Genomic DNA, 26,938 nt, shown 5'->3' on the forward strand with positions numbered 1-26,938 from the left:
TGTGAATTCCAGGTTCCTCCTCCCTCTTTATGCTTTTGCCACAGCTGCCATTTACTCGCTAGCACCCTAATAAAGGAGCAGCCCCTCTATCTGGGGTGCCTTGTGCCATCAGAGGGCACCTGGCCCTTTCCTCCCTTTAAAGAAGTAAAAGAAACGCCCTCTCTCTGCTCCTGTCTCTTCTCTCCCTTGTGAAGCCTTTCGCAGCCGCGTCAACAGCCAAAACCCTGACAATGACGTGGGAAACTCCCCCAGGAAGGGCTGTCCCTGTGGGAGGAGGTGCGGGGACCCGGGGCTGCCCCCTCGCTCCTGCCCCGCCCTCCCTCCCTCTGTCCCTGCACAGGCCTGGCCGCCGGGCTCGGCCCCGCCCCCATCGCGGAGTCGCTCAGCTCAGGCTCTGGCCCCGCCCACCCGCGGGGAGGCGCATGTGCAGTTCCTTGCAGACGCGGAAGCGACTGTGGAGGGGAAGGTGGCGGTTCCCCCTGAGGAGGGTGTTTGTCTTTAAACCTGACGTTCCCGTCCCCCTCCCCGCAGGGAAGGCTGAGGGCGCTGCCGGCGCTGGAGTCCTTGTTGGGGTCCCCGCCCCGGAGCCTCTCTCAGCGGTGAGTCCGCGTCCCCGGAGGCTGCGCGGTGCGGGCGCCACGTTCCTTTGGAAGGAAACGGAGGCCCCGGCCCGGGGTCTGTCCGCCTGTGGCTGTGGCCACCGCCTGCCGCGCGGTTTTCCCGCTGAAAACCGTTCCCGGGGCCGCCGGTCCTCCCCGCGGGGCTGAGAGTCTGGGTCAGGGGGTTCCCGCCCTTTGCGCCCCTCCCCCCGCCCGGCGCTTTCCGCCCCCGAAGAGCCCGGATGGCTCCCGGCCTGGGAGTCTGCACCCCCCTCCTAGGCCCACCCCCATTTAATAAGGGGTCTGCCTGCCCGGGGAGCACAGTGTCCATGGGGGGGACTTAGGGGGGAGGACGCGGTGTCCCCTGAAGAGGCGACCTGCCCGCAGGGAGGCGCTTTGTGGGCGCGGTGACTGCGGGGGGCGGGGGCCCAGGCTGGGGGGTCAGGAGAGGGAGAGAGAGACAGACACGTGGGCGGGAGGAAGGACAGCGAGGGGTCCACAGAGAGGGGCCCATTGGGGGTGTGGGGGGGACTGGACGGCGACGGTAGGAGTGAGGTGGTCACTCGGGAAAGTGGCCTGAGGAGGAAGGAAGTGGAGGAACAGGGATGAGGGGGGGAGGAAGCAGAGGCGGTTACAGGCCACCAGGCCGGCAGGGGAGGGCAGCTACGGGGATCAGGCAGGCAGGTTGTGAGCGGTTAGGAGTCAGAGAGTCTTGGATTGTGAGAGGGATGTCCGACTGCCGATTTATGTATAATAATAAAAGGGTAATATGCTGATTAGACCAGACATCTTCCAGACAACCATCTGGACATCCTTCTGGACAAAGCCACAGTGGTGGGGGCTGAGGCATGTGTGGTTGGGGGCAACCAGTCTGGCAGGAGAGGGCAGTTAGGATGGCAGTTAGGGGCCACAAGGCAGACAGTTGAGGGCAGTTAGGGGGGGACCAGGCCAGCAGGAGGGGGCTGTTAGGGGGATCAGGCCAGCAAGGGAGGGCATTTAGGTGGATCAGGCCAGCAGGGGAGGGCAGTTAGGGGGATCAGGCCAGCAGGAGGGGGTAGTTAGGGGGATCAGGCCAGCAAGGGAGGGCATTTAGGTGGATCAGGCCAGCAGGGGAGGGCAGTTAGGGGGATCAGGCCAGCAAGGGAGGGTCGTTAGGGTCAACCAGGCCAGCAGGGGAGTGCAGTTGGGGGTGACTGGGCAGGCAGGGGAGGACATTTAGGGGGATCAAGCTGGCCGAGGAGAGCAGTTAGGGGGATCAGGCCTGCAGGGGATGGCAGTTAGAGGGATCAGGCAGGTAAGGACAATGGTTAGGGCATGCATGCAGGTGTTCAGGTAGGAGCCAGAGGTCCCGCATTACGAGGGGAAAGTCTGACTGCCCATTTAGGCCCGAATCATATGGGATTGGGTCTAAACTGTCAGTCAGATATCCCCCAAGGGGTCCCGGATTGGAGAGGGTACAGGTCAGGCTTAGGGACCCCCTCCCCCACCCCCCGCACAAAATTTCATGCACCAGGCCTCTACTTTTATAATAATTTGCTTCCAATTGCAACTCTTATTCACTCAGAGGGGAGAGACTTGTCGGTTGCTCATGTGCCATTCCTCGGATGGCAACGAGGAGGTGACCTGGGTTTGTCACCACTTGATGCCTTTTCACGGAATATTAGAAACCTTAGCTTTTTTGCTGTGGTGTTTGTGTCTCTCTCTGTGTGTGCTGCTTCCATGGATTTACTTTTTCTATGTCTGACACCTAATTTATCATTTAAAAGCATCCTGAGATAAATTCTCTGGGTTTTCCCAGACCCCCTTAGGAGCATCTAGAAATGCCCTCAGGTGGGCTTTCCCCCATGGAGTTGGACAGCTGCTCTGGGTGGGGCATCATTGGTTACTGAGGGCCTCCAGGTGATGGAAGGTGAGGACAGGGATTAGCATGAGGGTTGCAGGATGCCTTTGTGAGAGTGGGGAGCAAGCTTTGTTCAAGGGAGTTAAGGGGGTGCTCTGTTTGGGGCATCGGGACAGCAGCTCACATTCTCATTTCTGTAGGAGGTTGTGGAAGTCTTTGAAAGGAGAGACACATGAAGACACACATTCAAAATTTCACAGTGTGGTCTCCATGTAGGAACTCATTGTTCCTCACTCTCTCCTGTGACCAAGGACAGGAGAGAAAAGGACAGCCTTTTCCTCATTTCCAGGTCCTTCTGACTGTGAATGTGAAGTGAGCTGATTAACAGTCTGTGACTCCTCAACATAGTGTCACCTGAGGAAACATCCCAAACCCCGATCAGGACCACGATCAAATGGCTGCTTCTCAGGTAAAAGATGTGTCCTTGGTAACAGGCTGTTTGCTTTTCTTTGAACATCTGTGTGTATATTTCTCTTTCCCTTCCCACACCTGTGTCCCCTCTGCTGCCTGTTACAATCTGTCTTGTTACCCACAGTGGGCTGACGCAGTGCTGCTTCTCCCTCTGCTCCGTCATCCCTAAACCCCACATTCTGTCCCTGCACTCCCTCCCCCAATTCTTCACCCTGAACCAGTCTCTCTACCTGAAGTGCCTCCCCTTTTTTGCCTCCACTTCTGTTCACCAGGACCCCTCTCCCTCTCACTCCCCTTCATCTCTCTGGGGCTCCTTCCTCTGTTCCATATTTCTCTACTTTTGGTGTTCTTGCCTTTCCAGTTTTTTTTCCTTTATTTGTTTCCTTTTTAATTTTTTTTCCAAATATATTTTTATTGATTTTTTACAGAAAGGAAGGGAGAGGGATAGTTGTTAGAAACAGCCTTGAGAGAGAAACATTGATCAGCTGCCTCCTGCACACCTCCTATTGGGGATGTGCCCACAACCAAGGTATATGTCCCTGGCGAGAATCAAACCCGGGATCCTTCAGTCCGCAGGCCGACACTCTGTCCATTGAGCCAAACCGTTCAATGCCTTTTTCCTTTTTTCTTATCATAGTCAGTGTCTGCAGTTTCTATATTTCCCTCTGTCTTTTTTAATGTATGTTTTTATTGATTTCAGAATGTAAGGAATAGGGAGAGAGAGAGAGAGAGAGAGAGAGAAACATCAATGAGCAGAGACAATCATTCATCAACTGCCTACTGCATTCCCTCCACTGGGTATCCAGTCTGAAACCTTGAGTGTGCCCTGACCAGGAATGGAAACCTGCCCTCCTGGTTCAGGGGTCAACACTCTATCTCTGAGCCTCACTGGCCAGGCCCTATTTCTCCTTTTTCCCAGAGCCTTCTCTGCCTTTATTTTATGCAGCCTCCCCAAGATCAGGAAGCATTCCCTCCTTTAATTAACAACTTTCAACTATTCAGAACATCCCTTTAGTGATAGATCCACCTGGGAAGGCGGCCATATATAACATCCCTGTTGGGATGGGGTCAGAGGCTCTTGTGTCTTGAGGAAGGGAAATGTAGGTTTTAGATTCAAGTGGCTGCCTCATCAGTTCTTGGTCAGGGGTAAGAAAATGCACATTTTACTGCTCAGGATATGTCAGAAAGTTCAGAAAGAAGAGTAAATAGTAAGTAGAAGTGCCTTGCTCACTAGATTAGCATGAAATACTTAGCAGGTAAATATTCTATTAGCTTACAGAACATGAGAGGTATCTGTGGATTTACAGTTGCAAAAATTAATGTTTATTTGTGATCATCTCCACATAATTCCTTCTTTATTTATTTATTTTTTTAAATATATTTTATTGATTTTTTACAGAGAGGAAGGGAGAGAAATAGAGAGCCAGAAACATCGATGAGAGAGAAACATCGATCAGTTGCCTCCTGCACATCTCCTACTGGGGATGTGCCCGCAACCCAGGTACATGCCCTTGACCGGAATCGAACCTGGGACCTTTCAGTCCGCAGGCCGACGCTCTATCCACTGAGCCAAACCGGTTCCGGCAATTCCTTCTTTATTGAGGTATATTTGGGAGTAATGTCACAGCAGTGGTGACCTGACGTTCTCAGGAACAAGGGCATAGTAGCAATTTAATGAAATTTGTGCAAAAACCATCACTTCACATCTGGAAATGTCCCTCTTCTTAGTTTGCGTTTCCTTTGGAAAATGAAGGACTTACTTTTATTTCCTACAGATCATTGGCTTTTGCATGGGAGCTTTAATCAGGTTTGATTCTTTAAATTTTCATTATATTCTATACTTCCATCATGAACATACCCTATATGATCACTTTTTGTATTTTCTAGGAAGTTTCCAAGAATGATATTATTAATGTATGTTCAATTTCACTAAATTTCTACAAAATAGCTCTCCACTAATGACATATAAAAATGTTGAAGGAATTGTACTGATAAGAAAAATTAGTTCCCCCAGGCTGGTGTGGATTGGGTTTCAATTCTTGGTCCTGGTCCTGGGCAAGTAATTTCTGGGTATCTGTGGTAGGCAGTGAATACATGTATCTCTGTGTCTCTTTCAAATTGATGTTTCTCTCTATCTCTCTCGGTCTCTCTCTGTCTCTGTCTCTGTCTCTCTCTGTCCTTTTCACCCTCTACCTCCCTGCCTTCCACTCTCAAAAACTCAATGGAAAAAAATCTCCCCACGTGAGGATTTACAACCACAAAAAGGAAACTAGGTTCAACTTGTTTTGTATCCTTATGTTTCTCTCCTTATCCTATATAATAAAGAGCTAATATTCAAATGGTCTTCACGCCCTCATGCCATCAGGCTGTGATGCCTTCACGCTGTCACAATCCATCACCAGGAGGTTGCATGCGTGTGGAGCCATGGAGGCGGATCCCGATGTCGCGGCAAGGTTGGGGGTCCCCCTGAGGCTGCGCCTCCTGCCCCAGCACCGGGATGGGAGGCTGGATCCCCCACCTGGCAGAGCTTGACTTGGGTGTGGCTGGCTGGGTCTAGGTGTTGCCCAATGGAGATGGGTCCAGCTGGACACTTCTGTTATAGAGAAAGGGCAAATAGCAATATTAAAATATTACCTCTAATTTCCTTTTAATGTGCATGAATTTCATGCACCGGGCTACTAGTTTGTTTATAAAACACAAAGAGGAGGGAGAACCAAGATGGCGGCATAGGTTAACGCCGGAGTTTGCTGCTTTGATCAACTACTTCAAAAGTGAAACCAAAAAATGGAAGGGACATCACCCAGAACCACAGGAACGCTGGCTGAGTGGAAGCCCTACAACTAGGAGGAAAGAGAAATGCATACGGACACTCAGAGGAGGCGCAGTGCTGAAGTCAAATTCTGAGGTTCGGAGTGCGTGGAGCGGGCTGGCGGCGGAGGGCGCGGTTGGCGTTTTCAATCGGGAGGGAGTCGCAGACTCTGAGCTCCAGATACAGGCGAGTCCTTAGGGACCCAGACTCAAACGGGAGAAGTGGGACTGTCTGGCTTCGGACAGAGCGAGTGCAGCTTTCTCTCCGAGGTTTGCAGCCGTTGCTGGGACTCAGAGAGGCAGAGCCCCTGGGGACAGGATTGAGAGCCGCCATACTGCTCTCTCCGGCCCTTCCTGTTGATCCTGTGCGACCCGCCCCGCCCAAGCCCTGCACAGAGGCACTTGCCGGATAGCCTCAGGCAAAGGCTAGATTAGCACCTCCCTAGAGGACAGAAGTTCTCTCATTGCAGACACAGCTGATTCTCATAGCCACTTGGCCTGGAGGTCAAACCCTCCCTGGTATTAGCTACAACAATCAAGGTTTAACTATAAGACTGCGCACAAAGACCACTAGGGGGTGCACCAAGGAAGCATAACAAAATGCGGAGACAAAGAAACAGGACAAAATTGTCAATGGAAGATATAGAGTTCAGAACCACACTTTTAAGGTCTCTCAAGAACTGTTTAGAAGCCGCCGATAAACTTAATGAGATCTACAAGAAAACTAATGAGACCCTCGATCTTATATTGGGGAACCAACTAGAAATTAAGCATACACGGACTGAAATAACGAATATTATACGGACTCCCGACAGCAGACCAGAGGAGCGCAAGAATTAAGTCAATGATTTGAAATGCGAGGAAGCAAAAAACACCCAACCGGAAAAGCAAAATGAAAAAAGAATCCAAAAATGCGAGGATAGTGTAAGGAGCCTCTGGGACAGCTTCAAGCGTACCAACATCAGAATTATAGGGATGCCAGAAGATGAGAGAGAGCAAGATATTGAAAACCTATTTGAAGAAATAATGACAGAAAACTTCCCCCACCTGGTGAAAGAAATGGACTTACAAGTCCAAGAAGCGCGGAGAACCCCAAACAAAAGGAATCCAAAGAGGACCACACCAAGACACATCATAATTAAAATGCCAAGAGCAAAAGACAAAGAGGGAATCCTAAAAGCAGCAAGAGAAAGATAGTCAGTTACCTACAAGAGAGTACCCATACGACTGACTGTCAGCTGATTTCTCAACAGAAACTTTGCAGGCCAGAAGGGAGTGGCAAGAAATATTCAAAGTGATGAATGCCAAGAACCTACAACCAAGATTACTTTATCCAGCAAAGCTATCATTCAGAATTGAAGGTCAGATAAAGAGCTTCACAGATAAGGAAAAGCTAAAGGAGTTCATCACCACCAAACCAGGATTATATGAAATGCTGAAAGGTATCCTTTAAGAAGAGGAAGAGGAAGAAAAAGGTAAAGATACAAATTATGAACAACAAATATGCATCTATCAACAAGTGAATCTAAGAATCAAGTGAATAAATAATCTGATGAACAGAATGAACTGGTGATTATAATAGAATCAGGGACATAGAAAGGGAATGGACTGACTATTCTTGGGGGGGAAAGGGGTGTGGGAGATGCGGAAAGAGACTGGACAAAAATCGTGCACCTATGGATGAGGACAGTGGGTGGGGAGTGAGGGCGGAGGGTGGGGCGGGAACTGGGAGGAGGGGAGTTATGGGGGGGAAAAAAGAGGAACAAATGTAATAATCTGAACAATAAAGATTTAATTAAAAAAAAATAAAACACAAAGGATCATACACAAATAGATTCATGAGATTTACAGAATCACTAAACCATCTTGATTTCATAGTTGTAAAATGTGTGTCTCTGTGCTTTAATTGTTAACATTATTTTTTCAGCTATTTTTTCGTTTTTTTTTCTCAAGAACATATTTATCTACTTCAGAAATGAAGGTAGAGGTAGAGAGAGATAGAAATATCAATGATGAGAGAGCAATATTGATCGGCTGCCTCCTGCACACCCCACACTGAGGATTGAGCCCATAACCTGGTCATGTGCCACGACCAGGAATCTAATCATTGACCTCTTGGTGCATGGTTCAGTGCTCAACCACTGAGCAACACCAGCTGGACCAAGCAGAATAATCTTGTTCTAAGATTATTCATAGTGTATTTCTAAATAGGATTGTAGTTCCTATGTGTCCTATTTCACGAGAACTGAATTTTATTAACAAACCTTTTTAGTTCAAAGTTCCATATGAATTTTTTCTTGTGTTTTCTTTTTCTGAGTATTCAAATGTATGGCACATGATGCAGAAACATTGGCATCACAGGTAAAAAGTGATCTTGTGACACATGTGGAAAACACAGGCACCATCTCAGAACCTGGATCAGAATCTGTGTCTCTAAAGAAGTTCATTTCTTTGTGGTCTACTTCACACTTGAGAAGTCCTTGTACTTCCAAGCGAGCATGACATTTCCAGCTGAAAATGACATACACCACTGACCCTGAGCAATGCAAACACAGCATTCAGAAATCTATATGCCTGTGTCCATACCTTTATTTTATTATTTATTTATTTTAAAATATATTTTTATTAATTTTTGAGTATAAAGGAGAGAGAGAGAGAAACATCAATGATGAGAGAGAATTATTGATCGGCTGCCTCCTGCTCACCCCCTACTGGGGATCGAGCGTGCAACCAGAATTAATCCCGTGACTTTTTTTTACTATTTTTTATTTTATTTTGTTTTGTTTTATTTTATTTATCCTCATCTGATATTTTTCCATTGATTTTTAGGGAGATTGGAAAAGAGTGGGAAACACAGATAGAATCATCGATGTGAGAGAAACACATTGATTGGTTGCCTCCGACTAAAGCACGTGCCCTGACCAGGATCTAACCCAGGACCCTTTGGTCCGCAGGCTGGCGCTCCATCCACTGAGCCAAACCAGCGCTAGGGCAATCCCGGGACTCTTAAGTGCCTAGTCTGACACTGTATCCACTGAGCCAAACTAGCCAGGGCTTTACCTTAATTTTAAAGTTTTTTTCCTGTAAACGTAAATCTATATCTGGAATTTGTTGACATATGTCATCCTCATTTGTCAGTGTTCGAAATCATATCAAGGAAAGTTACTGGGGCAAAGTGATCTTATGGGTGATTCAGGATACTCCCGTAGGTCCCAACCTCTTTTCCTAAGACTGTTTTCATGTTGCGTGACATTATGAACTCTACTGGTGACCTCTTGGTAAATATTTATTTTCTTTCAGGGACCGTTGAACTTCAGGGATGTGGCCATACATTTCTCTCAGGAGGAGTGGGAATATCTGGACCCAGCTCAGCGGAAATTGTACCTGGAGGTGATGGTGGAGAACTGCAGCAACCTGGCCTCCCTGGGTGAGGATGACTTCCTTCCTTAGTTCCTACTCCACCTGCAGGGTTTTCCTTTATTATTTTAACATCTCTAGGTGCTTTTGCTTTTTCTTTTAAATTCTTGTTCTCAAGGGACAAATTGAGCCCTAACTCCTTTGGCTCAGTGGATAGAGCACTGGTCTGCAGACCGAAAAGTCCTAGGTTTGATTCTAGTCACGGGTGATTTCAGGGTTGCTGGCTTGCTCCCTAGTGGGGGGCGTGCAGGAGATATCCTATCAGTGATTCTCATCGTTGATGTTTCTCTTTCTCTCCCTCTCCATTGCCTTTGAAACCAATAAAAAAATATATTTTTTTAAAAAGGAACAAATTGGGGGTCCTTAGGATATAAAAGAAAGGCTTTTTGATGTATGTGAATTAAGAACTCAGTGTTTGCACACATTACGTGTTGTCTACACTTATTAAGGTACTATCAGAAAAGAATATTTTAGAAAATCATTTTCTAGAATATTGTAATATTCTACCACGTCTTCTGGCCAGATGACAGTCTGGATTGCAAATGGGAAAGCCTCTATAAAAATTCACACTCCATTTTCTTTTATTGTTTGATTTTTTTTATTAATACATTTTATTGATTTTCTACAGAGAGGAAGGGAGAGGGACAGAGAGCCAGAAACATCGATGAGAGAGAAACATCGATCAGCCGCCTCCCGCACGCCCCCCACTGGGAATGTGCCCGCAACCAAGGTACATGCCCCTGTCCGGAATCGAACCTGGGACCCTTCAGTCCGCAGGCCGACGCTCCATCCACTGAGCCAAACCGGTTCTGGCTATTGTTTGATTTTTTAAGATTTTGTTGAATTCAGGTAGGAAGGACGAGTTAGGAGAGATAGAAACTTCAGCTGGGCATTAATTGATTTTTTATTAAAAATATATTTTATTGATTTTTTACAGAGAGGAAGGGAGAGAGATAGGGAGCTAGAAACATCGATGAGAGAGAAACATCGATCAGCTGCCTCCTGCACACCCCCCACTGGGGATGTGCCCACAACCCAGGTACATGCCCTTGACCGGAATCGAACCTGGGACCCTTCAGTCCACAAGCTGACGCTTTATCCACTGAGCCAAACCGGTTTCAGCAATTGATTTTTTTTATATGTGCCCTGACCATATGTGTTCTCTGTATAAATGGCCAGATATGGAATCACTGGTTTCCTGGTATCTTTAGTAAGTATTGGAAAATCATTGTGTTTTGTTAGTGGCTGCACTAATGTATTTATAATGTTGCTGACAGTACATCACTGTTCTCATTTCTCCACTTAATTGGTAATACTTGTCATTTTTTATTGATTTATGGATGATTGGCATCCTGTTAGGCGTTCAGTGGTATTTCAGGTGGTGTCCATTTACATTTCTCTGATGAAGAATGAGTTGAACAGTTTAACATCTTTTAATATGTCCATTGGGAATCTTTATATCCTGTTTGGGAAATGTCTATTCAGGTCCTCTGCCCATTTTTCCATCATATTGTCTTTTTGCTGTTAAGTTGTGTGAGTTCCTTAGATATTTTGCATCTTTAGCTTTTGAGGATGTAACATGGCTTTTGTTGTTGCTGTTTCTCGGTGGTTTCTTTGGTATGCCAAACTTATTCTTTTGTAGTCTCATTTCTTTATTTTTTAGCCTTTTTGTTATGCTTGAAAAGATAAATACAAACCAGTATGTAAAAAAAAACAAAAACAAAAAAAACAAACCAATATTTTTCAGAGTGATGGTAAAGTTCATTGACTATGATTTCTTCCAATGTTTTCATTGGCTTCAGATCTCAAATTTTAGATGTTAATCCATTCTGATTTCATTTTGGTTAGTGACCTATTAATGGAGTCTAGCTTTATAAGTTTTTTTTAAAATATATTTTATTGATTTTTTTTACAGAGAGGAAGGGAGAGGGATAGAGAGTTAGAAACATCAATGAGAGAGCAACTTGATCAGCTGCCTCCTGCACACCCCCTACTGGGGCTGTGCCCGCAACCCAGGTACATGCCCTTGACCGGAATCGAACCTGGGACCCTTCAGTCCGCAGGCCGATGCTCCATCCACTGAGCCAAACCAGCTTCGGCAAGGGTTTAATGCCTTTTTAAATAAATTCTTTATTACTTAAGGTATTACAAATGTGTCCTCATCCCCCCCATTAACCTCCATCCTACCCACCCCGCCCTCACTCATGCTCTCATCCCCCTGTTGTCCATGTTCATTGGTTTGGCTTATATGCATGCATACAAGTCCTTTGGTTGATCTCTTCCCCTTACCCCCTCCCTCCCTTACTTTCCTTTTGGGGATTGATAGTCTGATCGCTGTTTCTCTGTCTTTGGATCTGTCCCTGTTCATCAGTCTATGTTGTTCTCTATATTCCACAAATGATTGAGATCATGTGGTATTAATCTTTATCTGACTGGCTTATTTCACTTAGCATAATGCTCTCCAGTTCCATCCATGCTGTTGCAAAAGGCAAGAGTTCCTTCTTTTTTACAGCAGCATAGTATTCCATTGTGTAGATGTACTACAGTTTTTTAATCCACTCATCTGCTGATGGGCACTTAGGCTGTTTCCAAATCTTAGCTATGGTGAATTGTGCTGCTATGAACATAGGGGTGCATATATCCTTTCTGATTGGTGTTTCTGGTTTCTTGGGATATATTCCTGGAAGTGGGATCACTGGGTCAAATGGGTGTTCCATTTTTAGTTTTTTGAGGAAGATCCATACTGTTCTCCACAGTGGCTGCACCAGTCTGCATTCCCACCAGCAGTGCATGAATGTTCCTTTTTCTCCACATCCTCTCCAGCACTTGTTGTTTGTTGATTTGTTGATGATAGCCATTCTGACAGGTGTGAGATGATACCGCATTGTCGTTTTGATTTGCATCTCTCATATAATTAGTGACTTTGAGCATGTTTTCATATGTCTTTCAGCCTTCTGTATGTCCTCTTTCGAAAAGTGTCTATCTAGGTCCGTTGCCCATTTTTTTATTGGATTGTTTATCTTCCTATTGTTAAGTTTCATGAGTTCCCTGTAAATGTTGGAGATTAAACTCTTATTGATGATATCATTGGCAAATATGTTCTCCATGTAGTGGGTCTTCTTGTTGTTTTGTTGATGGTTTCCTTTGCTGTGCAAAAGCTTTTTATTATGATGTAGTCCCATTTGTTTATTTTCTCTTTAGTTTCCATTGCCCTAGGAGCATTATCAGAGAAGAAATTCCTTCGGCATATGTTTGCGATTTTGCTGCCTGTGGATTCCTCTAGTATTTTCATGGTTTTCCCGTCTTACTTTTAAGTCTTTTATCCATTTTGAGTTTATTTTTGTGTATGATGTGAGTTGATGTTCTAGTTTCATCTCTTTGCATGTATCTGTCCAATTTTCCCAACACCATTTATTGAAGAGACTGTCTTGACTCCATTGTATGCTCTTGCCTCCTTTGTTGAATATTAATTGGGCATAGTGGTTTGGGTCGATTTCTGGGGCCTCTATTCTATTCCATTGATATATATGTCTGTTCTTGTGCCAGTACCAAGCTGTTTTAAGAAAAGTGGCTTTGTAATATACAGTTTGATATCTGGTATTGAGATCCCACCTACTTTGTTCTTCTTTCTCAGGGTTGCTGCAGCTATTCGAGGTCTTTTTTTGTTCCAGATGAATTTTTGGAACGTTCGTTCTAGATCGGTGAAATATGCCATTGGTAATTTAATGGGGATTGCATTGAATCTCTAGATTGCTTTGGGTAGTATGGACATTTTGATGATGTTGATTCTACCAATCCATGAACACGGTATGTTCTTCCAACTGTTTATGTCTTCCTCTATCTCTTTTTTCAGTGTCCTGTAGTTTTTCACATATAAGTCTTTTACCTCTTTAGTTAAGTTTATTCCTAGGTATCTTAATTTTTTTGGTGCGATGGTAAATGAGATTGCTTTTTTAGTCTCACTTTCTGTAAGTTCACTATTGGTGTAAAGAAATGCCTTAGATTTCTTGGCATTAATTTTGTATCCAGCTACATTGCCACATTCATTTATTAAGTCTAATAATTTTTTTGATGGAGTCTTTAGGGTTTTCTATGTACAGTATCAGGTCATCTGCAAATAAGGACAGTTTTACTTCTTTTTCAATTTGGATGCCTTTTCTTTCTTCTTCTTGTCTAATTGCAATGGCTAACACTGCTAGTACTGTGTTGAACAGAAGTGGTGAGAGTGGGCATCCCTGTCTTGTTCCTGTTCTTAGAGGAAATGGTTTTAGTTTTTGCCCATTGATTATGATGTTGGCTGTGGGTTTGTCATAGATGGCTTTTATTATGTTGAGGTATGATCCTTCTATTCCTACCTTGCTGAGAGTTTTTATCAAGAAAGGGTGTTGAATTTTGTCGAAAGTTTTTTCTGCATCAGTTGATATGACTGTGGTTTTTATCTCTCAATTTGTTTATGTGATGAATGACATTTATTGATTTGCGGATATTGTACCATCCTTGCATCCCTGGGATGAATCCTACTTGGTCATGGTGTATGATCTTTCTGATGTACTGCTGGATCCGATTTGCTAAGATTTTGTTGAGGATTTTGGCATCTATGTTCATGAGGGATATTGGTCTGTAATTCTCTTTCATTGTGTTGTTTTTATCTGGTTTTGGTATTAGGGTGATGCTGGCTTCATAGAATGAGCTTGGAAGTGTTCCTTCCTCTTGAATTTTTTGGAATAATCTGAGGAGGATAGGTTTTAGTTCTTCCTTGAATGTTTGGTAAAACTCCCCTGTGAAGCCGTCTGGTCCTGGGCTTTTGTTTGCTGGAGGTTTTTTGATGGCTGCTTCAATTTCTTCCATAGTTATTGGCCTATTGAGATTTTTATATTCTTCCTGATTAAGTTTTGGAAGGTTATATTTTTCTAGGAATATGTCCATTTCCTCCAAGTTGTCTAGTTTGTTGGAGTAGAGTTGTTCATAGTATTTTCTAACAATCCTTTATATTTCTGTGGAGTCTGTTGTTATTTCTCCTCTTTCATTTCTGATTTTGTTTATTTGGATCCTCTCTCTTTGTTTCTTGGTGAGGCAGGCTAGAGGTGTATCAATCTTGTTTATCCTTTCAAAGAACCAGCTCTTGGTTTTGTTGATCTTTTGTATTGTTTTTTTGGTCTCTGAGTCGTTTATCTCCACTCTGATCTTTATTATTTCCTTCCTTCTGGTTACACTGGGCTTTTCTTGTTGCTCTCTTTCTAACTCTTTGAGATGTAGGGTTAGGTAATTTATTCTCATTGTTTCTTGTTTCTTGCAGTAGACTTGTAGAGGTATGAACTTCCCTCTCAAGACTGCTTTCGCTGTGTCCCATACGTTTTGGATTGTTGTGTTTTCATTGTCGTTTGTTGCCATGATGTTTTTTATTTCTTCTTTGATCTCTCTGGTAACCCAGTCATTGTTTAATAGCGTGCTGTTTAATCTCCAAGTGTTTGGTTTTTTTGGATTGTTTTTATTGTAGTGGATTTCCAGTTTTATGCCATTGTGATCTGAGAAGATGCTTGATATGATTTCAATCTTCTTGTATTTGAAGAGACTTTGCCTGTGACCCGATATATGGCCTATCTTTGAAAATTACCCATGTGCACTTGAGAAGAATGTATATTCTGTAGCTTTGGGGTGAAATGTTTTGAAGATGTCAATTCCATCTGATCTAGTGAGTCATTTAGGATTGATGTTCCTTTGCTGATTTTTTGTTTAGAGGATTTGTTGAATAGTGAAAATGGGGTGTTAAAGTCCCCTACTATGATTGTATTGCTGTCAATCTCTCCCATGATCTCCTACAGAAAATTTCTTATGTATTTGGGTGCTCCTATATTGGGTGTGTATATGTTTACCAAAGTTATTTCCTCTTGTTGGATTACTCCCTTTAGTGTTATGAAGTGGCCTTCCTTATCTCTTTTTATGTCCTTCACTCTGAGATCTAATTTTTCAGATATAAGTATTGCTACTCTGGCTTTTTTCCGCTTCCATTCGCCTGAAAAACCTTTTTCCATCCCTTCACCATCAGTCTGTGTGCGTCTTTTTTTCTGAGGTGGGTTTCCTGTAGACGGCAGATATATGGGTCATGTTTTCTTATCTACTCACTTACCCTATGTCTTTTGATTGGGGCATTTAATCCATTTACATTTAAAGTTATTATTGCCCTGATCTGTTTGGCTCAGTGGATAGAGCGTCAGCCTGCAGACTGAAGGGTCCCAGGTTCGATTCCGGTCTAGGGCATGTACCTTGGTTGCGAGCGCATCCCCAGTAGGGGGTGTGCAGGAGGTAGCTGGTCGATGTTTCTCTCTCATCGATGTTTCTAACTCTCTATCCCTCTCCCTTCCTCTCTGTAAAAAATCAATAAAAATATATTTTAAAAAATAAAGTTATTATTGATAGATACTTGTTTGTCGCCATTTTTATTCTTTACTCCTGTGTTCCTTATTCATTTCCTATTTTTTCTTTTTATAGCAGACCCTTTAGCATTTCTTGCATTGCTGGTTTGGTGGTAATAAACTCTCATAGTCCTTTTTTGTCTGTGAAGCTCCTGATTTCACCCTCAATTTTGATTGATAGCCTTGCTGAGTACAGTATTCTTGGATTCAGACCCTTCCTTTGCATGGCTTTGTATATTTTATTCCATTCCCTTCTTGCCTGATGTGTTTCTGTTGATAAATTCGTCGCTAGTCTGATGGGGGATCCTCTGTAGTTAACTTTCTGTCTCTCTCTGGCTGCTTTTAAGATTCTTGCTGCCCTGACTGGTTTGGCTCAGTGGATAGAGCTTCGGCCTGCGGACTGAAGGGTCCCAGGTTTGATTCTGGCCAAGGGCATATACCTTGGTTGCGGGCACATCCCCGGTGGGAAGTGTGTAGGAGGCAGCTGATCGATGTTTCTAGTTCTCTATCCCTCTCCCTTCCTCTCTGTAAAAAAATCAATAAAATATATTAAAAAAAAAAAAGATTCTTGCTTTGCCCTGACCTGTTTGGCTCAGTGGATAGAGCGTCGCCCTGCGGGCTGAAGGGTCCAGGTTCGATTCCGGCCAAGGGCATGTACCTTGGTTGCGGGCACATCCCCAGTCGGGGGTATTCAAGAGGCAGCTGATGGATGTTTCTCTCTCATCAATGCTTCTAACTCTCTATCCCCTTCCCTTCCTCTCTGTGAAAAAAAAATCAATAAAACCTATTTTAAAAAAAGAAAAAAAAAGATTCTTGCTTTGTCGTTGGTGTTTGCCAATTTAATTATAATGTGCCTTGACGTCCGTCTTTTGGGGTTCATTTTGTTTGGGACTCTGTGATCTTCTTGGATTTGTGTGTGTTTTTTCTTCCCTATATCAGGGAAGTTTTCTGTCATTTTTTCAAACAGGTTTTCTATTCCTTGCTCCATTTCCTCTCCTTCTGGCACCCCTATTTTTCGGATGTTGTTTCGTTTTGTGTTGTCCCAGAGTTCTCTTAGGCTCTTTTCCTGCTTTTTAGTTTTGTGTTTTTTCTAGAAGCTGCTCTGCTTGGGTATTTTTTCCTACCTTGTCTTCTAGCTCACTGATGCAGTCCTCTGCTTCTTCTAGTCTACTCTTGATGCTTTCTATTGAGTTCTTTATAGCAGTGATGTCATTTTTCATTTCTTCTTGGTTTTTCTTCATTTCCTCTTCGTTCTTACTCATATTGTTGAATTTGTCTTCCATTCTTTTCATCCACTTTATAGCCATTTCTCTGAATTCTTTCTCTTACAGGTTGCTTGCCTCCATTGCCTCCATTTCGTTTACTTTTTCTGGTTATGCCTGTTTTTCTTTCATATGTGGGCTGGTTCTTTGTCTCATCATGATCTCTCATCCAGGTGTTTGGTTATGTAGTTCTCTCTCTGCTGCGTTGATTTAAAGGCACAAAATACAACACAAGGCACAACATACAAGGCACTGAACACAGATGTATTCACGATATTAATAACCCCAAATAAAGGTGCCCACCCAAGCAAAGAGAATTAGGAGATAAGGAAGAAAGAAGAGAAAAAGATAAAAGAGAAAAAGAAAAAAAAAGTGCAAAAATGAAATTGGGAAAAGGGAGAAAAAGAAAAAAAAGTAAGAGAGAAAAGAGAGAGAATGAAATAGAAGAGGGGAAGAGACTATTTATATGGGGAGAAAACTCCAAAAGAACCACCACTAATCCCAACAGATTTTAGCAACAGATCCGTGGAGATGAATGCAAACTACAAACAACCACTAATATCAAGCGAGGCGAGGGAAAACAGAAGCACAAAAATAACTGGGGCGGGGGGGGGGGGGAACAATAGGAAAATAAAAAGAAAAAACAAAAAAAATATCACAAACAAGCATAAAAAACCCCAATATACTCAACAATCAAGCAAACAATAACAAAACGACAGAAAAAAAATTTGGATAGTGAAGAAAGAGAGAGGTGTATATGGATTTAGAGCAGGGGATTGGAAATTAGATATATAAGTAGCGTGAAAATTAGGGGGCAAAAAGAAGGAATAGGGAAAATCTAAAGCAGGAATAGGGTAGGAGAAACAGGACAACAAAAGGGGAAAAGTGAGGAAGAGAGTTTTGGCATAAAGGTAAAGTTGAGGTAGAGAAAAATGATGCTAAAGGAACGATGAAAATAGAATATAGAACAGTAATCCCAAAATAAAATAAGGAGAAAGTAAAATGACACTTTAAAAAGTGGTAAAATGGTAATAGTAGTAATACTGGTTAAAAATAAAAATGTAGTAATTAAAAAGGTAAAATCAGGTGATGAAAAAAGAAAAAAAAGTAGTTTCTTAATTAAAAGGTGAAAAAAGAATTTTAAAAAATGTATAGTAGTGAAGGTGCTTCAGTTCCTCTACTCTTCTTTTTTTTTTTTTTAAATATATTTTATTGATTTTTTTACAGAGAGGAAGGGAGAGAGATAGAGAGCTAGGAACATTGATGAGAGAGAAACATCGATCCGTTGCCTCCTGCACATCTCCCACTGGGGATGTGCCTGCAACCCTTGACCGGAATCGAACCTGGGACCTTTCAGTCCACAGGCCGACGCTCTATCCACTGAGCCAAACCGGTTTCGGCCCTCTACTCTTCTTTTTGGCAAGCCTTAGTCCTGCCAGGTATTCAGAAGATTGTTGAATTCCCCTGCAATACACTCTTCCTCCGTATTGTAAACCAGTCCTGATTTTAAGGCAGGCCGTGTTTGTTTCCCAGACTGCCTTTATTTGTGCTTACAGAAGAGTCAGTTCGTGGATCAGCCCCTGGGTGGCAGTGTTTCTGGATTGACCTCCAAGGCTAGTCCTCTCTATCCAGCAGTTAGGGTTTATTTTTTCTGTCGCACTTAAAACTGGTTTGGGAGAGTCGATTGCCCTAAAGCCTGTTCTTTAATCGTTACTTCCCACTCTGTTTCACAGGTTCCCCGAAAACAACTTTCCCCTGCAGTCTCTGCGAGTGACCTCAACTGGGCAATCCCATGCACTGGGTTTAATAATCAAATGCAAATAGTTAATGGGAAGAGAAAAAACAAGAGCCTGAGTAGTTGTGCGAATTTGCAACCCTCCACCTTCCAGCTCTGTGCGCAGTCTCTTCCGCGTTGCCTCTCCCCCCTGGCACTAATCACTCAGTACACTGGCAAAATCAGAGGCTGCTTTTTTGCATCCAGTCCAGCTATGGGCTTATTTTTAGCGTTCCCTTTTGCCAGCAGCCCTGTGGGAGCCCTTCCACACTCGGGGATCATGCTGGCCCCAACAGCCGCGGACTTTGTGGGGCGCAGATTTCCCCCTCACGTGTTCCTTTCTCCAAACTGAATTGCAAACCACACCTTTAGGTGAAATCTTACCTTTCCGTGATGAGAAGCAGGGCTCTTCTGAGTCCACATAGTCGCGATGCTTGAGATCTGTTGTTTCCAGGTTAGTAGCCAATCTCTGGATGTCGTGGATGCCGTGTCTTTGGATGTATATGCTTCCAATAACAGCCACTCAAGATGGCATGGTCTCCATGGCTGAGCTGGTGCTCCAGGAGAGATTTCAGCTGCAGTCTCCAACCGTCCCCTTTCTCCGGGAGTCCTCTGTCTTTCCCGGCTGCAAACTGTCTCCCAGCTGAATAGCTTCTGCTTATTCGGGCTGTATGATACCCGTTTCAGCTGCTCACCCTTATCTGCTCCGGGACAAGGCACGGGACACATTGTCTATACCTCCCTCATTTTCCTGTCGGGGTTCAATGCCTTTTGACTATTATGCTTTGTTTACCTTTCCTCTTAGTGCTAGAATAAAAAATCAAATATCATAAAAACTTTTCTTCATGGCCTAGCCAGATGGCCTCAGTGGATAGAGTGTCAGCCTGTGGACAGAAGAGTCCTGGATTGGAATCTGATGAAGGGCACATGAGCAGGTTGCAGGCTCCATCTCCAGTAGGGGCCATGCAGGAGGCAGCCATTCAGTGAATATCTTAATGTTTCTATCTCTCTTTCCCTCTCCCTTCCTCTCTGAAATCAATAAAAATGTATTTGTAAACAAAAACAAAAATGTTTCTGTAACTTGTCATTTAATAGATTGACTTATTATGAGATTTATGTTTCAATCTTTTATCCACTTTGGTTTAATATTTGTATATGGTGTTTAGTAACAGTCCAACTTTACTCCTTCTTTTACATGTAGACATCTAAGTATCTCAACACTATTCGTATATGTGTGAACTGCTTGTATTTGTGTCTCTTTCTCCAATTTTCAGGATCTTAAATGATTAATTTTTTATATAAGCTACCTATTCCTTTTCACAATTCTCTCTCTATGGGGTTGCCTTGGTGGTTGATTTGTTACTGTCATGAGTTCCTTAAATTCTCTTCACATTTCCAGATATTTGTTGGCTTCTCTTGATAAAAATGTTAATGAATTAAAATTTTAATGATTTATATACAAATTCTTTGATTATTTACTATTTTTTAAAAAATGTATCTTTACTGATATCAGAGAGGAAAGGAGAGGGAGAGACTAATAGAAACATTAGTGAAGAGAGAGAATCATTGATCGCCTGCCTCCTATACATTGGGGAATCGATCCTTCAACCCAGGCCTGTGCTCTTATGTGGGACCAAACTGTGACCTCCTTGTTCATAGGTAGAAGCTCTACCACTGAGCCACCGTCAGGCAAATTCTTTGATGTTTTGAGTTGATCACATCTTTCATTCATGATTCTACGCTATTTTTTTTTAAATATATTTTTATTGATTAAGATATTACATATGTGTCCTTGTCCCCACGTTACCCTCTACACCCCCCCCCCCCGTTGTCCGTGTCCATTGGTTAGGCCTATGTGCCTGCATGTAAGTCCTTTGGTTGATCTTTCCCCCTTACCTCTACCCTCCCTCCAAAGCCCGACAGTCCAATCAATGCCTCTCCATCTCTGGATCAGTCCTTGTTCATCAGTTTATGTTGTTCATTATATTCCACAAATGAGTGAGATCATGTGGTATTTATCCGCTCTCCCATTCCATCCATGCTGTGGCAAATGGTAAGAGTTCCTTTTTCTTCTTCCTCTTCTTAAAGAATACCTTTCAGCATTTCATATAATGCTGGTTTGGTGGTGATGAACTCCTTTAGCTTTTTCTTATCCGTGAAGCTCTTTCTCTGACCTTCTATTCTGAATGATAGCTTTGCTGGATAAAGTAATCTTGGTTGCAGGTTCATGCTATTCATCACTTTGAATATTTCTTGCCACTCCCTTCTGGCCTGCAAAGTTTCTGTTGAGAAATCAGCTGACAGTCGTATGGGTATTCCCTTGTAGGTAACTGAGTTTCTTTCTCTTGCTGTTTTTACTTTCTCATTGTATTTTTATTTTGATTATATAATATTTTCGTGATATTATATCGTCTTTTTTCCGCTTCTTTACAACATTAAGATACTTATTTTCCAGTTTTTTGAGATAATTAATGTATTTTCATTAATGTAATTCCAGTTTTTATATATTTATTTTGTTTTCCTGATGGTACACTTTTTCTGTTTTTGATTTTTTTCAAGACTTGTTATCTTTTGTTCAGATTCCTGAATTGTAAAGTAGCAGGCTTTTGAATATGCTTTCTGTGGAAGAAACAAATAATAACCTCTGGAAGAAATTCTCCTTTCGGTCTACACTGTTTTCAGGATATGTGTTCTTGGTTCGGTTGTCTGTTTAATTTCCCAGTTGGAAATGTTCTGTTTCCTTCTCAGACACACGGTGTCTTTTCAGGCTTCATATACATGTTCAGTACCGCAGTTTTTATGGTGCTCGAACAATTTCTCATTTGTAGCATCCAATACAGGGCACTTACCGTGCACTGCCATTCTGTTCACACTCTATGTCATACACAACAGGCACTTGTTCAAGAGGCTTCAAAAGAGGGAGATCATTGAACATGGACTTCCCTCATACCTCATTCTCTCCAGGGAAGAAACTGGTAATTAAGAGTGTTTCAATAATATTGCCATTGTGTGCCAGGGGGTTTGAGCAGGTATCATTTGCAAATGTAGGCAGCTCTTTGTCCCTCCCTGATGTGAGTTTTCCACATTGTACCTATCTTGAGCTTTGTTGAATCCTTCAGTGGGTCTTGGAGTACTCAAAACTGTCATTTGGCCTTTAGTTCCTGGTAACTTCAAAGTGCACTCACCACCTGGTTGTCAAACTTGAAAATTTGTTTTCTTTCAGGTATGTCATCAGAAGATGATCAGGCCTTTATTCCAAAGCCTGGAATAGAAGATTTATTCTCTGAAATAATACTGGTAAGATATAAAAGGTGTTGCTTTGATAATGTACACTTAATGAAAGCGTTGGAAGAGTGTGATGAGAATAAAGGGAATTAATATAAACAGATCTAATCTGGAATAGTTATCATAACAAAATTGTTGTTACCTATACAGGTCAAGTGTATTATGCTTTTGGGAAACCTCCCATATTAAAGTCAGTTCCATTGGCAGATCAGTGTGTTTCTGCAGGTGAAAGTCGAAAACAACTTTTTATTGTTATGTATTCTTGGAAAGGAAATCTGGAAAAACTAGGAATTATAGTCTGTAGTATAAATAATCCTTTGAATTGCTTAAAATACAGGGTGGGATTATACTTGCATGCAATCATGTCTAAAATGTAGAGATTTATAATGTACCTATAATATTTAAATGTATTCAAATTGGAAATCTTATTAATTTTTATATACACACACACACACACACACACACACACATATATATGTGCATAGATATATATTTTTCACAGAGAGGATGGGAGAGGGCTAGATAGTTACGAACATCGATGAGAGAGAAACATCGATCAGCTGCCTTCTGCACGCTCCGTACTGGGAATGTGTCTGCAAACCAAGGTACTTGTCCTGACCGGAATCGAACCTGAGATCCCCCAGTCCGCAGGCCGACGCTCTTATCGTCTGAACCAAACCATCCAGGGCTTATTATTACTTTTAAATATATTTTTATTAAACTCAAGTAGTGAGAGGGAGAGAGCGAGAGAAACATTATTGAGCTGACTCCTGCATGCCCCCCATGAGGATTAAACCGGAAACCAGAGCATGTGCCCTTGACTGAAATTGAACCTGGGTTCCTGCAGTCCTCAGGGTAATGCTCTATCCACTGAGCCAATTAGGCTAGGTATTTTATTATTTTTTTATTAGAAAATATATTTTTATTGATTTTAGATAGGAACATAGAGGAAGAGAGAAAGGCACACATCAATGATGAGAAAGAATCATTTCTTGGCTGCCTCCTGCATTCCTCATACAGGGGACCGATTCCAAACCCAGGGCTTGTGTCCTCACCCAGAATGGAACCATGACCATCTTGATCATACATTGAAGCTCAACCAATGAGCCATGCTTGCTGGGCAATTTGGCAGTCTTTTATTTTATTTACTAGAGGCCCCCTGCACAAAATTTTGTGCACTAGGGTGGTGGGGTCCCTCAGCCCGTGCTGTACCCTCTCGCAGACTGGGACCCCTCGGGGGATGACCACCTGCTGGCTTAGGCCTGTTCCTCGGGGGATTGGCCCTAAGCTGGCAATCAGACATCCTTGTGGCAGCCCGGCAGCCCTCGGGGGATGTTCACTTGCCAGCAGGGAGCAGGCCTAAGCTGCAGTTGGACTTCCTTAGCACTGCTGAGGAGGCAGGAGAGGCTCCCACCACCACCACTGTACTGGCAGCCATCAGCCTGGCTTGTGACTGCACGGAGCTCCTCCATGTGGGAGCTCACTGACCACCAGAGGGCAGCTCCTGCATTGAACATCTGCTCCCTGGGGGTCAGTGTGTGTCATAGTGACCAGTCATTCCCAGTCTTTCTGCTGTTAGGGTCAGTTTGCATATTACCCTTTTACTATAAAGGATAGAGGCCTGGTGCACAGGTGGAGGCCAGCTAGTTTGCCCTGAAGTGTGTCCCAGACAGGGTGGGGGTCCCGCTTGGGTGCCTAGCCAGTCTGGGTGAGGGGCTGATGGCTGTTTGCAGCTGGTCACACCCCCTTCAGAGTGGCTGGCCAAGACAGCGATGGAAGTTCCCAGCCTCTCCTTTTTTTCTTTTTTTTCTTTTTTTATGCAGGGATTTATTTACCTTCTATAATTGAAACTTTGTTGCCGCTCCAGCTCTGAGGCCAGGGCCTGCTGAAAGCAGGTATCTGGGATTCGTTTAGCTTCTAAAATCAAAATTTTGCTTTCAGAGCTTAGAGCTGGGCCGTGGCAGGTGGGGAACCTTGGCTTCCTCCATCACTGGAGCAAGCAAGCCTCCTGCTCGCTTCAGCTGCATAGCTGCCGGCTGCCATCTTGGTTAGGTTAATTTGCATATTCTGCTGATTAGCCAATGGGAAGTGTAGCAGAGGTATGGTCAATTACCATGTTTGTCAATTATTAGATTAGATTTATTTATTTATTTGTTTGTTTTTAAATATATTAATGATTTTTTTACAGGGAGGAAGGGAGAAGGATAAAGAGCTAGAAACACTGATCAGTTGCCTCCTGCACACTCCCCATTGTGGACATGCCCACAACCAAGGTACATGCCCTTGACCAGAATCGAACCCGGGACCCTTCAGTCTGCAAGCCAACGCTCTATCCACTGAACCAAAACAGCTAGGGCAATTTGGCAGTCTTTTAAACAGGGATTCATTCTTCCTTCTCCGACAATGTTTTGTATTTATTTTTTGTTTATAATTTTAATAAATTAGGAAAGGTTTTTCTATACAACCCTCTTGGTTTAAAGAATATCACATTATGTTTCTTATGGAACGAGTGTACAAGTTTAATGAAGTTATAACTGTCACTAAAGGCCTTTCTATCTCCCATTGTCACTAGAGTACATATAATGGAGAGAGCAGTTATCAATGGATTGAACATTGGAAAAATTTTAAGCAAGAATCATATCTTAATCATCAGTGGAGAAGGGTGCTTGCAGAGGACCATTATAAAAGTGGAAAAGTCATTGACCAAACGTCCAATCCCAATACACATCAGGTTATTCTTATTGTGGAGAAGACACACAAAGGAAGTAAATGTGGCCAGTCTTTTCAGCAGTATTCAAATTACACTGAAGAAGAGAATATTCATACCACGGAGGAGGCTGACAACTGGAATCCTTGTGCTAGAATGTCCAGTCAAATATTCAATCTAAGTAAAATGGAAAAAATCCGTAATGGAGAAAAACCTTATAAATATAAAGATTCTGGTAAAATATCTAATTGGTCTTCAGGTTGTATTCCAAATCAGAAAATTCATACTGGAAAGAAGTCTTATAAATGTGTAGAATGTGACCAAGTCTTTAGATGGTCCTCAGAACTTACTCTGCATAAGAGAGTTCATACTGGAGAGAAGCCTTATAAATGTAGAGAATGGGGCAAAGCCTTTACAAGATCTTCACACCTTACTATACATCAGAGAGTTCATATTGGAGAGAAGCCTTTTAAATGTGGAGAATGTGGCAAAGCCTATAGATGGTCCTCACAGCTTACTACGCATCAGAGAGTTCATACTGGAAAGAAGCCTTATAAATGTGGAGAATGTGGCAAAGTCTTTAGAAGGTCCTCAGAACTTACTCTGCATAGGAGAGTTCATACTGGAGAGAAGCCTTATAAATGTAGAGAATGTGGCAAAGCCTTTACAAGGTCTTCACACCTTACTAGGCATCAGAGAGTTCATACTGGAGAGGAGGCTCAAAAATGTGGAGAATGTGGCAAAGCCTATAGATCGTACTCACACCTCACTATGCATCAGAGAGTTCATACTGTTGAGAAGCCTTATAAGTGTGGAGAATGTGGCAAAGCCTATAGATGGTACTCACACCTCACTACACATCAGAGAGTTCATACTGGAGAGAAGCCTTATAAATGTGGAGAATGTGGCAAAGTCTTTAGAAGGTCCTCAGAACTTACTGCACATAAGAGAGTTCATACTGGAGAGAAGCCTTTTAAATGCAGAGAATGTGGCAAAGCCTTTACAACGTCCTCACACCGTACTAGGCATCAAAGAGTTCATACTGGAGGGAATCCTTATAAATGTGGAGAATGTGGCAAAGCCTTTAGAATACCCTCAGAACTTACTACACATCAGAAAGTTCATACTGGAGAGAAGCTTTATAAATGTGGAGAATATGGCAAAGTCTAGATGCTCCCCAGAACTTAGTCCGCATAACAGAGTTCATACTGGAGAGAAGCCGAGGATATGAAAAAGGACCAACTAGAAATTAAGCATACACTGACTGAAATAAAGAATAATATACAGAGATCCAACAGCAGACAAGAGGATCCCAAGAATCAAGTCAAAGAGTTGAAATGTGAAGAAGCAAAAAACAAAAAAACAAAAAAAAAAAAACCCAACCGGAAAAGCAAAAAGAAAAAAGAATCCAAAAATATCAAGATAGTGTAAGGAGACTCTGCTACAACTTCAAGCGTACCAATATCCGAATTATAGGGGTACTAGAAGAAGAGAGAGTGCAAGATATTGAAAACCTATTTGAAGAAATAATGACAGAAAACTTCTCCTACCTGGTGAAAGAAATAGACTTACAAGCCCAGGAAGCGCAGAGAATCCCAAACAAAAGGAATCCAAAGAGGACCACACCAAGACACATCATAATTAAAATGCCAAGAGCAAGAGACAATCTTAAAAGCAGCAAGAGAAAAAAGTCAGTTACCTGCAAGGGAGTACCCATACGACTTCCAGCTGATTTCGCAACAGAAAGTATGCAGGCCAGAAGGGAGTGGCAAGAAATATTCAAAGTGATGAATACCAAGAACCTACAACCAAGATTACTTTATCCAGCAAAGCTATCATTCAGAATTGAAGGTCAGATAAAGAGCTTCACTGATAAGAAAAAACTAAAGGAGTTCATCACCACCAAACCAGTATTATATGACATGCTGAAAGGTATTCTTTAAGAAGAGGAAGAAGAAAAAAGGTAAAGATAAAAATTATGAACAACAATTACATATCAACAAGTGAATCTCAAAATCAAGTGGATAAAAAATCTCAGGAACATAGTAAACTGGTGAATATAATAGAATCAGGGACATAGAAAGGGAGTGCACTGACAATTCTCAGGAGGAAAGGGATGTGGGGGCTGGGGAAAGAGACTGGACAAAAATCGTACACCTATGGATGAGGACAGTGGGGGTGGGTAAGGGCAGAGGGTGGGGTGGTAACTGGGTAGAGGGGAGTTATGGGGGGGAAAAAGAGGAACAACTTTAATGTTCTGAACAATAAAGATTTATTTTTAAAAAAGAATTTCTCAGTGTTACCTCATTACTTTCTTTCTTGGGATGGATTCAGCCCTTGTTAAACGGATTTTGTTGTCAAT

The 26,938-nt window shown here is 42.8% G+C and overlaps 1 protein-coding gene across 1 annotated transcript; it reads left to right on the forward strand.

Annotated features, from left to right (window-relative positions):
- Positions 1–436: 436 nt before the first annotated feature.
- LOC308530457 (uncharacterized protein) lies at positions 437–26,551 on the forward strand. Its single transcript, XM_081107122.1, has 5 exons — positions 437–599; positions 2,789–2,908; positions 9,019–9,145; positions 21,808–21,881; positions 24,442–26,551. The coding sequence occupies exons 2-5, from the start codon at positions 2,894–2,896 to the stop codon at positions 25,744–25,746; spliced, it is 1,521 nt and encodes a 506-aa protein (XP_080963248.1). The 5' UTR covers positions 437–599; positions 2,789–2,893; the 3' UTR covers positions 25,747–26,551.
- Positions 26,552–26,938: the final 387 nt, after the last annotated feature.

The sequence above is a fragment of the Myotis nattereri genome (genome assembly GCF_964212035.1).
Source record: "Myotis nattereri genome assembly, chromosome: 15".
Taxonomy (NCBI): Eukaryota; Metazoa; Chordata; class Mammalia; order Chiroptera; family Vespertilionidae; genus Myotis; species Myotis nattereri.

Excerpts from the sequence above, each read along its gene's own strand:
- LOC308530457 (XM_081107122.1), top strand. Across the intron at positions 9,146-21,807 it reads CAGCAACCTGGCCTCCCTGG|GTATGTCATCAGAAGATGAT; the intron begins GTGAGGATGACT and ends GTTTTCTTTCAG. Across the intron at positions 21,882-24,441 it reads TATTCTCTGAAATAATACTG|AGTACATATAATGGAGAGAG; the intron begins GTAAGATATAAA and ends CATTGTCACTAG.